General features: G+C 44.6%; 1 gene segment (V, D, J or C); it reads left to right on the plus strand.

Annotated features, from left to right (window-relative positions):
- The first annotated feature begins 9,047 nt into the window (after positions 1-9,047).
- The window catches only part of LOC125161213 (T cell receptor gamma constant 2-like), a 38,323-nt gene continuing 33,698 nt past the window's right edge, over positions 9,048-13,672 (plus strand). Inside the window, 2 exon segments of the C gene segment in view lie at positions 9,048-9,228; positions 9,315-9,629. Coding sequence covers positions 9,186-9,228; positions 9,315-9,629 — 358 coding nt within the window.

Here is a 13,672-nt window from a genome sequence, read left to right on the forward strand (position 1 = left end):
CTTTTGCCTCTGTGGACATTCATTTGTTGAGATCTGAGTACAAGGTAAGGGACAGCATCACAACTGAGCCTTCATATTCAGTGTTGATGTAATAATGGTCAATTCCACATTTCTAACTCTTTCCCTGAGAGAGTCCTTGTTCCGGTTAGGGTTCTTTGGGGCACTGGCCCCTGGGGAGCCCCAGCCAGTGAAGGTGCCCAAGTTATTCCTCCTTCCATGTCAGCAGATTCAGACTCATTTGTTTTAAGACGCTCTGCTGGATCACAAATCGTATGACTGGCAGATGTGTTCAAACTTGTACCCGTATTTCATGGGCACCATGTTTCCTGAGAGCTGTACCAACTCTGGAAAGGGAGGGTGGTGGAGAGGTTAAGTGCGTGGACTCTGAACTCCAAGTGCTTGGGCTTAAATCTTGGGTCTATAGCTATTTGAACTCTCTGTGCCATAATTTTCTCATTCTAAAATGGAGTTACAGTGACCTGTCTCCTAGGTTGTGTGGACGACATAATTATGCTGGGCACATGCAAGTCCCCAACAGCATCAGCATCCACTGTTGGCAGCTCTAGTTTAGAAAAAATCGAGAACGCACATGCACACGCACACACGCTAACAAGTATGACACTCATTTCTATGTGTGTGTGTATTGCTACAAACATGGGTGCAAAACAAAACGTTCAGGGTGTGGTAGGTGGGGAAAAATAAAGTGATTGTATATGTTCTGTTTTCATTAATGAATGCGTTTAAAGCAAAAACGTTTATATATTAGAATGAAAACAATGTCTCATTTCAAACTGGGGAGGATTTTTGTTTATTTACAATCACCTTCTGTTCGGTGGGACAGGAGTTTTCTGAAGCAAGTAGAGATTCCCACGTGGAACCTACATAAGACCCACCAGATACAAGGAAGCAAAAATTTAATTTTGATCTACTCCTTGAGTCTCAAGAATTTGATCAGACCTCCTTAGGACAAAGTCTCTACATAGAGATCTGGAACTGATCTGGAACTGATCTGGAACTGTTTCTGCATGTGGAAAGCACGGAGGCAAAGGGCAGACTAGCAAATGACCCAGAGCCGTGTGGGCTGATTTCAGGGCCGGGCACTTCTAGCCAGTGTCCCCCGTGGCTTCCGATCCTCAACCCCTCCCTTCCCCAACCCGACCTGGGCAGCCCTGCGGGCTCTGCTCTGCACCGGCAGGTGCAGAGAGGGGGAGGGCGGTGGTGCAGGGGACAGTGTGGGGGGCAGGAAGGGGCTGCTGTTTTGTTTTCTCAGGGTTTTTCTGGTCTATTTGCTCTATCAAATGTGGTTGATTCGTGGAAAATGCTTGAAGTCAAACCGGCCCCTACTGGTTGGGGCTGTGCAAGCGGTGGCTGGGGTGCTGCATGATAAATTAAGGGCAGTTAAACCACAGCCAACTTTGCTCACTTCCAAAAGGTCGCAGCTGATGAAAGAAAAATCCATCTGCGCACACGCATATGATTGCTGCCGCAGATATTCTTATTCCGTGGTGAAGGGTCCCTATTTTATACCAAGTTCATTCCAAGTAGCTGCTACCTGAGTTGGGAGCCTTATGACCCGGACTGATGAGCCGCTGTACTTTAGTCCTCTCTGATGACACTGTTCTGAAGGAAGCAGAATGCAGACTTCTTGTAGCCCTAGCCAATCCTGATATTCCACGAAGAATCTGCACTTTTTAATGGCATGTGATTTACTGAAACCCATGTCTTTTAGTCTCATTTCTCAGTGTAGACAGGCTGACACAAGACCTGTGCCCATGAATCTACTAGCACAGGTAGGCTGTAGATGTTCAACAGAGAGGTGCTTCTTTCATCACAAGAACACAGACATATGCAGGTGCTGAGTCAAGTGTGTAATTGAATGTTGACTCATCCAAGTCCCTCTACAGGACAAATGACTGTAGAGTCAAGCTTAATTCGAGCAAGCTTAATAGAAGACAGGCACATCAGCTAGGTGGGATGGGGGTCCAGCAGAGGAAGGCTGTTCAGCAATGTGAACACAAAGAGCAAGTGTCCCCACCCCTGCTCCACTGGAACATGGTACAGAGAGGGTACCCAGTCCTGAGACCCAACCTGACCAGTCCCTGGGGAAACAAAACTCTATTGTGGACGTCAGTGCTTTAGGCTTTCAAGGTTTGACCTCACAGAACATCTCACCATAGATTTCATTCCTCTTCTTCTGTGCTTGGGCGCTAACCTCTGGGTGAGCCTTGGCTTCCATGAACATGGGCCACATACTACTGGTTCAGCCTAGCCTGTGCGGGACTGAGCTCTGTCTCAGGATAAATTATACACTGACATGCAGCATAGGCATCTGTTGGCCTGTTATATATGAGACTCCACTCCTGAGACAGGAAAATCTAAATGTGACTATACCACTGAGTTGTTTAGATTGAGTCCAAATTCTAGAATCTGCAGACCCTCCTCCCCTTTTCTCCACCATAAAAAGCTCTTTCTGGTTAGGCCTCAGGGTTCCACACCCTTTCTGGTGGCACTTCTGTCATTTGGTTCATTCTCAGAACAAACACAGATGGAGTTGATCTGACCTGCACAATGCACATTTGACCCTGTCATTACATTCCATAGTTATTTCCTCAGGAAACATCTCTGACACAAGAATACTTGTTTTCCATTATGTACATTTTCCCTCTAAAAATTAGAAAAAACTTTAAACGTCTGAGAGCAGAAAAATATGTTAAATAATTATTTTATTTCTGTGAAATATTCTATATTCACTTAAAATTATATTTATATCATGTATACATCACAGAAAATTATTCACTTAGGAAGGAAAATCAAATATGCAATAAAAAAACAATATATTGCATAGGAATATATTTATAAAAATAAAAACATAAATACGTCCATGCAAATCAGAAAGACAAGAAGAAAATAACCAAATGGCTTCAAGCATGTCTGCATATTCCAAAGTTTCTGCAATAAAGTGACTGTATTTTTTTTAAACTATCATTTTTAAAACAACGTATACATATATTGGCAGTATGGCCACCATAATGGGAAATTACAAACAAAAAATGAGCAGGGGAAAAAATGAAACTGTCAACACGGGTGTGGCTGAATATTTCGAAGGGCAGTCTGTGATTGTTCTACAAACACTTTTACAGAAAGTATGTATTAGTCTCAAAGTCAGGGAAGATAAAAAAAAAAAAGTCGTCATGAGAAACCAAGGTACAGGTTAGGGATAGAGCCTCCTCATGCACAAAGGAAGCAGCCTGCCTCACAGCTGCTTTCCTCTTGTCAGATAAGACACCTCAAACAACACATTTTTTTTCCCCTTCTGAGAGTGTCTGCCTGCTTTAGAGCCAAGAACAAATCTGGCACAGGAGAATGAACAGAATCTAAAGAAAAGATTGCGTCCCACATCTTAACCTCATACATGTCACACAGTTCAGGTGACATTTGTGGTGACAAAAATAGACAAAGGTATGGCTGTTGGAAGCCTTCACTTTCCAGCCTCTTGAATGGCTGTAGACACACAGGGGCAGATGAAATGCCTTCCCACTTGGACACGAGCCCGGGGAAGATGGTCATGACACGTCTTCCTGTTTGTGAGTTACTCTCCACCTGTCAGCTTAATGGCACTTGAGCCCCAATTCTGATGTCTTGGAATTACTTGAGAGTCCTAAATAAACCCAAACATTTAATTAAAATGTATGCCTTGCATAACCGAAAAGTGAATGTAAGCCAGGTCTTTTGGCTACGGCCAACAAATCATCTCCTTGGACACCAACTGCAAACTGGACTAGGTCAACAAAGACCATTTCTGTGGTTGGAAAATGTCCAAATTCATGTAACAATCTGAGGCATTTTTATGCTGAAAAGCTGCAGATCAGGGAACAACAGTGGTGCTCTGGTCTAGAGGGACTCCCATTCCTCCCCCTGCCTCCCAACACCCGGTTCCATGGGCGTGAAGGTTCTTCCAAGATGGGACAGGCCATGAGGACTGGCAGCAAATCCCACAGTGTAAGGGAGCTCAGATAATTTGGGGTGGGGAGTGATATGAAGATGAATCGAGAGACTCAGTGGTGTGCCGGCAGGAAGGCAGGGGCTGTGCCGGCCTGAGGTTGAGGTCATGGCTGCAGCAAGCGTGTGCTTGGCTGAAGCTGTGTGCCTGCTTAGCAGAGACCCGAAAGAGTCCAAGCCAGCCACAGACTCTTGTGTGACCCTGAGGTGATGGGCATATGCAGAGGAGCTGTGAAAATACTCAACAAAAATTTTAAGCCGGGAAGACTTATACTTTTGCACATAAAGTCTATGTGCTAATTGCCTAAAATATGAATATGCTACCCAATCTATACAAAATAATCATTTGGTAAGGGTCACAATCTTAAGGTGCTTGAACACAATCCCTAGTTAATCTTGGCTACGACTAAGCTATGTAGACAAAGGTGTGATCTCTAGGAAGCTAGGCTACAAAATAAAATAACTAAAAGAAAACAAGAGCGTCATGAGCAATCATACACGGCAGGGGATATAATATCACAGATTTAGTCCAGGCAACTCACTGAGCCTACAAACAACATGGAAAACAAACTTTTGTGGAAAAAGGAGTTCATGCAATATATTTTCAGCAGCATAGTTTTCAATAAAAAAATACAAAGACAGGCAAAGAATCAGAAAAGTGTGACTATTCTTAGGAGGAAAAGCCCCCACAACTCAACACACACGGTCCTTGAGTGTGTCCAGATATTTTCTTTAACAAAGACTTCAAAGCCGCTATTACAAATTGTGTTCAAGAAAAAAAAACTCTCTAGAAATCCATGCTTAAAGAAATAAAGGACAATATGACAACAAAAAGTCAACAAAGAGTTTTTCTAATGATAGATACCCAAATTACAGAACAGAACATATGTTTAAAATAAATAAAATCTATAATCGAAACATTTTATACCTGAAGTGAAATATTCGCTAGAGAGCTTTAAATTGAGAGAGCAGAAGAAACCATCTCAGTATGAGGGAACTTGTTCCACCTAATAAAGGGCATCTCTGAAAACCCATATGTAATCATATGTAATGTTGACAGACTGAATGCTTTCCCCCCAAGACCAGGAACAAGACAAAGATGTCTGCTCTTGTCACTTCTAGTCCACATGGTATTGAAGTTTCTAGACAGTGCAACTCAGTCAAGTAAAGATCTCTATCAGATTGAAAAGGAAATACAAAAATGTATCCACAGATGACATGATCCTGTAGGCGAGTATTCCCATGGAATCTACACGCACACAAAACCAAAACTACACTTCGTGAACAAGGTTAGCATCATCACAAGGTACACACTCAAAGTACAGAATATCAGTTGTATTTCTATGTACTAACAGGCAAAATTGAAACTGAAACTGACGAAAGAATTCCTTTTGCAAAAGAACCAAAAATAATAACACATTTAGGAATCAATTTCACAAAAGACGAGCAAATCTTCTTTGTTGATAAATATAAAAGAAGGTAGAGAAGAAATTAAAAATATCAGAAGGAGCAGCACAGAGGAGCAGTGAGCCTAGTGGACAGACGGATGGACAGACACAGATTGATGGGAATGGGATGCCGTTTATATAAATGTAAAGATGTGTTATTCAGAGCAAATCTCAGGGCGTCGGGTGGCTCAGTTGGTTAAGTGTCTCACTCTTGATTTCGGTTCAGGTCATGATCTCACAGTGGGTGAGACTGAGCCCCATGTAGGGTTCTGCACTGACAGCACAGAACCTGTTGCAGATTCTCTCTCTGCTCCTCCTCTGCTCGTGCTCACTCTCTCCCTCCCTCTAGCAAAATAAATTAAAACTTAAAAAAAAGAAACAACCACATTTCTATAGTTTTCACAGGTACACAAGACACTAAACATATCAGTTAATCCTCTCACTGAGGCTGAAAAAACAAAACAAAACAAAGAAACAAAACGGCTTCCAAGAAGGACCCATTTACCTACAACTCCCAAACACAGTGAGTACACAACTGGAAAAACAAGTTTCCTGCCAAGTATTTCTGGACTCTTCCACTGACCAGGCTGGGTCTTTCCTGTAACAGACTTCACTTCTCTGGGCTCCAGCAAGAATTATAAGGCGTATGACATACCTGTAATGGCCAGGAGGGGGCGCGAGAAGCCAGAGTAAGTACCAAGCAAACTACCTTAGTTTTTAAGCACAATATTGAAAACAAATGGTTAAGTATAACAACACCACGTTTTGCATTCAAAGCAACAGCTCAATGAGGACAGAAAATAATCCCTGAATCACAAACATCCAAGCAGGTTACCTGGGGCACGTACTTCCTTAACCTGAAGGTCTTGAAGTTAGTTCTTGCTGTGCTCTTAGCTAGACAATCTCAAGTACGTTACCTACCCTCCCTAAGCCTCTGTCTCATCTGCAGAATGGGATGAAGAACCCCTACTTTATGCAAGGAAGGAATCAAGATGTACAATGCTTGACATTGAATAAAGTATTTGCTGGATTAATGATTTTTCTGTTATGGCCTTTAAAAAATAGTCTCTCATGGGGCTCCTGGGTGGCTCAGTCAGTTAAGCATCCAACTTCGGCTCAGGTCACTATCTTGCGGTTTGTGGGTTCGAGCCCCGCGTCAGGCTCTGTGCTGATAGCTCAGAACCAGGAAGCTGCTACAGATTCTGTGTCTCCCTCTCTCTGTTCCCTTCCCCGCTCACACACTCTCTCTCTCTCTCTCTCTCAAAAATTAATAAACATAAAAATAGTCTCTCACAAAAGGTAAGCAACTATTAATTCACAAGTGATAGAAGAATTTCTACTACATTTGACGTCCCGCACTAATAACGACTCTTCAAGAATAGCTTATGTTCTTTGCTTATTGGCACGTGAGAGATAGTCTTGAGTTCTGCTATCATTCTGAAATTTCCTCCTGGCTCCTTACTCTTTAGAGCTTCACAGTAACTCTATATATATGTTGAATTCTACGTATAGAAAATGGATGGTGTGATGGGTTTTGGAATTTCATAGACTTGGGTTTGAATCAAGGCTCCATTATTTATGTGATTCTGAGCAGCTGAAACATTTTAAGATTCCAGTTAGTTGATCTGTCAAATGTGGTTGGTATAACTACTTTGACATGTTATTATGAGGAACAAGTGGGTATAAGGACCACATTGTACTTAAAACTGACTGATCTCATTTATTTACAAAGCAACCAACTTGGCCAAATCCCAGACCCAGGATAGATGAAGTCTCCAGAGTAGGCATTGTTATTCCCATTCACAGTGACTTTCCAAAGGACACACATCCTTCAGGTGACAGGTTTGGCCTGGAGCTGTCATTCTGTCTTTGTCAATGTAATAAATCTTCACAGACTCAGGAGGTGTCATTCAGAGCTTTCAAATGTCTCTGTTGGGCAGCTCCATGCTGAGGACCTCTCCCCTCAGCCACCATGTGTCAGATCACAGCGTCGGCTTCCCAGAGAGCTGGGGCCCCCGGCTGGACCTCACGAATGGACCGCTCACCAGACAAGCGGGTCTGGAAGGCTGGCCACACATGGAGGTGTCTGAACGGGCAGGTCCCTGCAGGCCACGTGCACCTGGCAGCCACAGAGCCCGTGGGAAAGGCAGACAGGATGTGGAGCTTTGGTTGAGGTTTCCGGGCTGCCCTCAACTCTTCTGGAAAGTTCCCTGGCCCAGCCCCGCCCCAGCACCAGCAGGGGATGGGGCTGATTTCTGGGAAGCTGCGGGCGGCCCCGAGCAGCACCGGGCCTGGGAGAGTGAACTGGGCCCTAGTGAGGCTTCCTCTCTCCCCCACTGTCAACCCCTGTTTTATTCCAGTGTGTTCAGTAGTCATTTGCATAGTCACATTCCCATCCATGTCCCAGCCCAGAAGCCCTTGGGTAGCTCAGTTCGTTGAGTGTCTGTCTTCGGGCTCAGGTCATGATCTCACAGTTTGTGCGTTCGAGTCCCACATCGGGCTCTCTGCTGTCTACGCAGAGCCCAATTAAGATCTTTTGTCCCCCCTCTCTCTGCCCCTCCCCTGCTCATACTTTTTTTCTTAAATACAATGAATCCACATTAAAAAAAAAAATTGTATATTTGCATTTTCCCCTTGCACTGACCTCTTGGTTGGTGACACTGTCAACATGAATTTTAAAATATAAATATAAATAAATTATAATCACCACTAATAATGCTAGGCCCAGAGGATATAATTTTTTTTAATGTTGATTTATTTTTGAGAGAGAGAGAGAGAGAAAGAGAGAGAGCACGAGCAGGGGAGGGGCAGACACAGAATCCAAAGCAGGCTCCAGGCTCTGAGCTATCAGCACAGAACCCAACGTGGGGCTCGAACTCACAAACTGTGAGATCGTGACCCTGAGCTGAAGTCGGATACTTAACCAACTCAGCCACCCAGATGCCCCTAGGTCCAGAGGATATAAACGAAGATCTTTTTTCATTCTCACCCTCTCCCCACTCCCCCCCGCCAGGACACGTTGCGCTCCACAAATAAAAGCTGGTGTCAATACTGTGCTCTTTTCTGTGCCGTAGTTTTATAGTTTCTTTAACATTTGTGGGGAGATTTCTCTTGTTAGTTTTTTTTGTTTAAGAATTCTCTTTCCATTCTAGTGTGACGGCAGTTTTATATTTCCTTAAGTGTCAACCATGACACGTCTGTCCCAGCAAGGATTTTCTGGGACCATGACACTCATGCTTGTCTGGGACAGTCTGCTCTCGGAGCTGCTCCTGTGACAGCCTCGCATCCCCTGCACGTGGTCCCCGAGCAGAGGATGGTCAGCCAGAGTCCTTGCCCTTCCTCCCTTCCGAGCTTCTGCGATGACACCTGTTATTGTACTCTTTTACAGAGTAGCAATTCTAGCATATACGGGGTGACATCTCATTTAATCGAGCGATCAGTGCGGTGCTCAGGTGTAGTCCATTTCCAATGAAGGGATTACTATTATTGCTGGTGCTCTTGCTCCACCATTTCTCAGCACTTGACCATTGATGGTTCCTCTCCCCCTTGTGGTCAGATCTGACTCTGCCTTCAGGTCCCTCCCACTTTCCCACCTCTCTCCCCAGTACCTGCAGGCACCTAAGGGACACAGAGCTCAGACCCTAACCTGCCCTCTGCCACCCACCCAGTCAGTCTCCTTCCAGCAGGTGCAGCCGGGAAGTCACCCTGGGCTTCTCTCCACAGGTGGGAAGCAGAACCATGCTGGGTCCCCTCGCCCTCCTGTGCACCCTCCTGTTTCCCGGTAAGTCCTGATTCCCTCCCCGGTGCGGGTGCGTGGGACGCCCTGAGGTTCCCAGCCTTCCTGTCTCACCTCTGTCCCCCTCGCAGGCAGCTGGGCAGCGATCAGCCTGGAGCAGCCCTCTATGGTCGTGGCGCAGGCAGGCCGCTCAGCCACTCTGTGGTGCAAAGCCAGCACCAAGGTCAGCTACATCCACTGGTACCACCACCAGGAAGGTGCGGCCCCGAAGAGGCTCCTCAGACTGGACATGTCCGGAACGTTTGTGCAGAAAGATGGGGGCCTGAAAGCGGACAAAGTCAATGCCAAGAGGGGCAAGGGTAGCAACAGCTGTGACCTGTCCGTGCTGGAGCTGGAGGAGAGCGACGAGGGCGTGTACTACTGTGCTGCCTGGGAAGCTCACAGCTGCACGCGCTGCTCTGCTCCCTGAGCAAAAAGGTTTCTGATTCCTCGGTCCCTGACTGCCTGGCACCTTCCACTTGCTCTGGATCCCTAGGGTTGCCCTGAGTCAGCCCTCAGCACCCCTGGCTGTTATGGACAGGCCATTTAAGATTCTGACCACATCCCCTGAAGAATGTGGGAATAAAATGTCGTGCAAATAATTTCAAGGCGGAGAGACTCTCTGGGGATTCCGCACAAAATGGGTGCAAGCCAAGACTGGAAGGCAGCTCCTGACTCCAGTTTCTAAGTTGCCACCCCGCCCACCGCTGGTTCCTGTGCAGAGAGAGAGACTCCTTGATCAGAAGCCCAGGAAACAGTGTGGCTGACTTCGCAGCACCCTCACCCATGCCTGGGGCTCACTCTCCTGCGGAGGAAATGATCCTCAGGGCAGGTGCATGCATCGGCCCTGGACGAGACCCCGGGCCCTCCGCCTTCCCCTTCTCCTTGAAAGTGACTCCATATGGGATTTGGGGACCAGCTTCCCTGGACCTCTGTTCTCTCCTCTGTAAAGCGAAGAGGTTTAACTGCTACAATGTGTGACTGATTTCTGTATTAAAGCACAATTATACCAAAAATATATCACTATGTTCACTAACTTCTTATAAAATTAGTCAACTTCTTGACAAGAAGAGGAAGGAAGAGGAGGAGGAGGAGAAGAAGAAGAAGAAAAAGAAAGTAAGAAAGGAAAGAAAAAAGAAAAGAAAAACTATGTTACTGATCCTCCCACCCCAAACAGGAAAGCCCCTGCTGCTGGGGGGGGGGGGGGGGGGGGAGAAAAAGCTCTCTGAGGAGGTCTAAGCTGAATTAAATACATTTTTAGTTGAAAATTCAAACTTTATGAAATTTCAGTTAAAATTTCAAATTTTTTTGGTAAAAATGATTACTGAACATCTAATGATCCTCAGTTTCACTAACTCCTCCTCTATCTCGCTGAGCTTCTGTTTTGTGGAGGGAGATTTGTATTTAGGACACGCCTGCCCGTGAAAGAGTCTAACTAACAGTGCAAGATTTCATCAATGAACAGAAACCAGGAATGAGATGGTCTCCAGTAGAATTTCCCACAGCGTTGCGCACAATTTCCTTCAGCAAGATTGTTTGGCCCTTTTATTGCCTGAAAACATGACCCACTTCATTTCATGAAAGATTGCTAGAAAATCAGCCCCATGTGTTCTTTACCTGGAAACTGAGAAAAAGATAGACTTTCAGTAGGACTCTGTGTGTCCCCTTCTTTGGGGGCACAGATTTCTCTTCCAGTCAAAAATCAAGCATGGATGATGGGCCGTAAAGTGTGGATTCTGCCAAAAATTCTGTTTTACCCCCAGGATCCATGCTTCATGTTCTCTCCACCCCGCCTTGTGCACCAGGAGACTAACCCCTATGGATCACACTAATGGGCATCTTTGCTTGATCCATTGAATGCTGGCCAATGGAAGTTGAAGTTCAAAGAACCATCACATGTCCCCTGACAAAAGCATTCCTTCTTGGGGACCAGATTTCCAAGCCTGTGGATCCAGAGACCAGGGAGAAAAGAAAGAAATTCCTCCAGTGGGTTAATTGGTATAAAAGGAAATGGCCACTCTCACCTACACCTCTTGGGTCCTGAGCACAAATTCTCTCTCTGGGGTAGATGGCCCTATATGTTGGGCCCAGGGGAAGTTGCAGCCAACCCAAGGCCACCTGTCATGGAGGGAACCCTGAGCTCACTCTGCTCCCATTTCCCAGCCTCCTCCTGATGCTTCCATTGACCGCTTCCAAACAGTAACCAAAGGATAAGGAAGACCATCCATGCGGTCCATGAGGGTCCACCTCGTAAAGCCTGGGGCAAGGTAAAGAGAGGTAGACCATCCATCTGGAGGAGCAAAAGAATGAAATTCAAGCAGACAGTCAAATAAGTGGGTTATGTTTGCCCCTAAGTAAGTAAAAAATTTAGGGATTTGGGAGAAGATTTTATCTAGTTCCTTTTCATTTCACCTTCCACAAAACCACCAAGGTGCCATGTCTAACAGAACAGGATGTACCCTGTTCCTTCAGTAGTGAAACAGGAAACTGAGCAGGTGTTGACAGATTATCATTTAATTCTGTGCTTTTCCAGTTGATAAATTTAGTAGACAGAAGCATGTACATTATTTGTAAAGCTTTTGACCTTCAGAAAAAGCAGGGTTTCTTGGGTCTTTGCCAGCTTATTAAATCATCAACACCTAAGTAGAATAAAATGAATAAAGTAAATAGATCTCTGTGTAGATAAATGATTATAGTGCTTTATGAACCAATATTACAATGAATACAACTCTGTGTTCTTGATGTTTTTAATACAATAAACAAGTGCACAGTAGTGACACAATCCTAATTCTTATTAAATGAAACTAGATAAACATCTGCCACTTTCATAATGTCAACTACAATCCAGTCTCTTGCCTTTGTCATAATTGACCTATTTTTTCTGTCCTTCCTTATCTGCTTTCCTGCTATCTATGAGTCAACATTTAACTGTATCAATCACAAGCTGATCATTCCTAGCTGCAGTAATTCTGTAACCTTTATTTTCTTAACTTCTAAATTGAAGTTATAAAGGAATTACCAAAAATCTACAGTTATATTCTGAAAGTGGTAGAATTAGCATTTGCAGTCTGTGGGTCAGCAGATTGCTCTGATGGATTTTCTTGCTCAGCCAAAAAACAAAACAAAACCAGAATTAATTAGTTTATAACTACAGCGTAAAATGCACAGTCATTCTCTCAAGGAGCTCAGTTCCATAATAAATAGAAAATTCTTATTAGAATATAATAATAGCCATTTTTAATGAGAATTCCTGGTGCAATAAGCACTTACGAAGCATTTCATGCATTTCTTGTTATGTTATGCCTCTGTATGGGTGGAAAGGGAGTGTGATGGCTATCAATCGTACCCGACCCCCAGATGTTACTCTAACTGTGTCCTGAAATGGCTGGTTTGACTTATTTAAGTATTGGAATGAATGAAATGGAATTCATGTCCATTTAGCTCCATGGCTGCCAGATAATGAGCTAGATGTTGTGTGTGTCCAGAAACTCATGTGATCATCATAAAAGTCCTGCAAATAAACCTATGTCATGGAAGAAAGAATTGGTGTTTGGAAATGTTTCCAAACAAATAGTCCATGGTGTTTCTTTTTTTAATTTTTTTTTAACATTTATTTATTTTTGAGACAGAGAGAGAGCATGAACGGGGGAGGGGCAGAGAGAGAGGGAGACACAGAATCCGAAACAGGCTCCAGGCTCTGAGCGGTCAGCACAGAGCCCGGTGCGGGGCTCGAACTCACGGACCACGAGATCGTGACCTGATCCGAAGTCAGACGCTCAACCGACTGAGCCACCCAGGCGCCCCTGTCCATTGTGTTTCAATTGCACTGTTAGGTCACTTTAAATATTCTTGGTGAAGGTTAACTTTACAAGAATACACTCTGGCACTTGTGGGCAAATACGGGTTGTCCCACACCTGCTCCCCAGGCCAGTATACTGGTCAAGACAGTATGAGGGTCCCACAAGAAGCCATGGCCAACGGGTCACTGTGGAAGAGTTCCTTTCTGGGCAGTCTGCCCCAGGACTCTTCCTGCAAGTGGAGAGGAAAGACGAAGAAAATCTTCTCTGTTTTGTGAACTGGTTTTAACAGAAAGTGTCATAGGTCAACTACATGGAGAACGCTCAAAATCCCGCAGCCAGACTTCAGTAAACAAACAAAATATGCAATGAGAGTGATGCTTTGGAAATTTGTCTCTGGCACAGTTTTTTCCCCTAATACATCATGTCACCTGGAGTCCTTCCTCTGTTCAGGCTAAACCATGACATATAGCACCTATAGAAGGAGATAGTGGCTTTGGCCAGCATAAGCTCCCGTTTTGAGTGAATCATGAGATAGTAAAGCTTAAAAGTCAGATTTACTTGATAAAGAAAGTGATTGTCTAAATTTCCAAATCTCCCGTTTATAGATTGGCGGGTAAGCCTGGTAAACTAGGAACACAGGATTTTACCAG

Source organism: Prionailurus viverrinus, chromosome A2 (assembly GCF_022837055.1).
Source record: "Prionailurus viverrinus isolate Anna chromosome A2, UM_Priviv_1.0, whole genome shotgun sequence".
Lineage (NCBI taxonomy): Eukaryota > Metazoa > Chordata > Mammalia > Carnivora > Felidae > Prionailurus > Prionailurus viverrinus.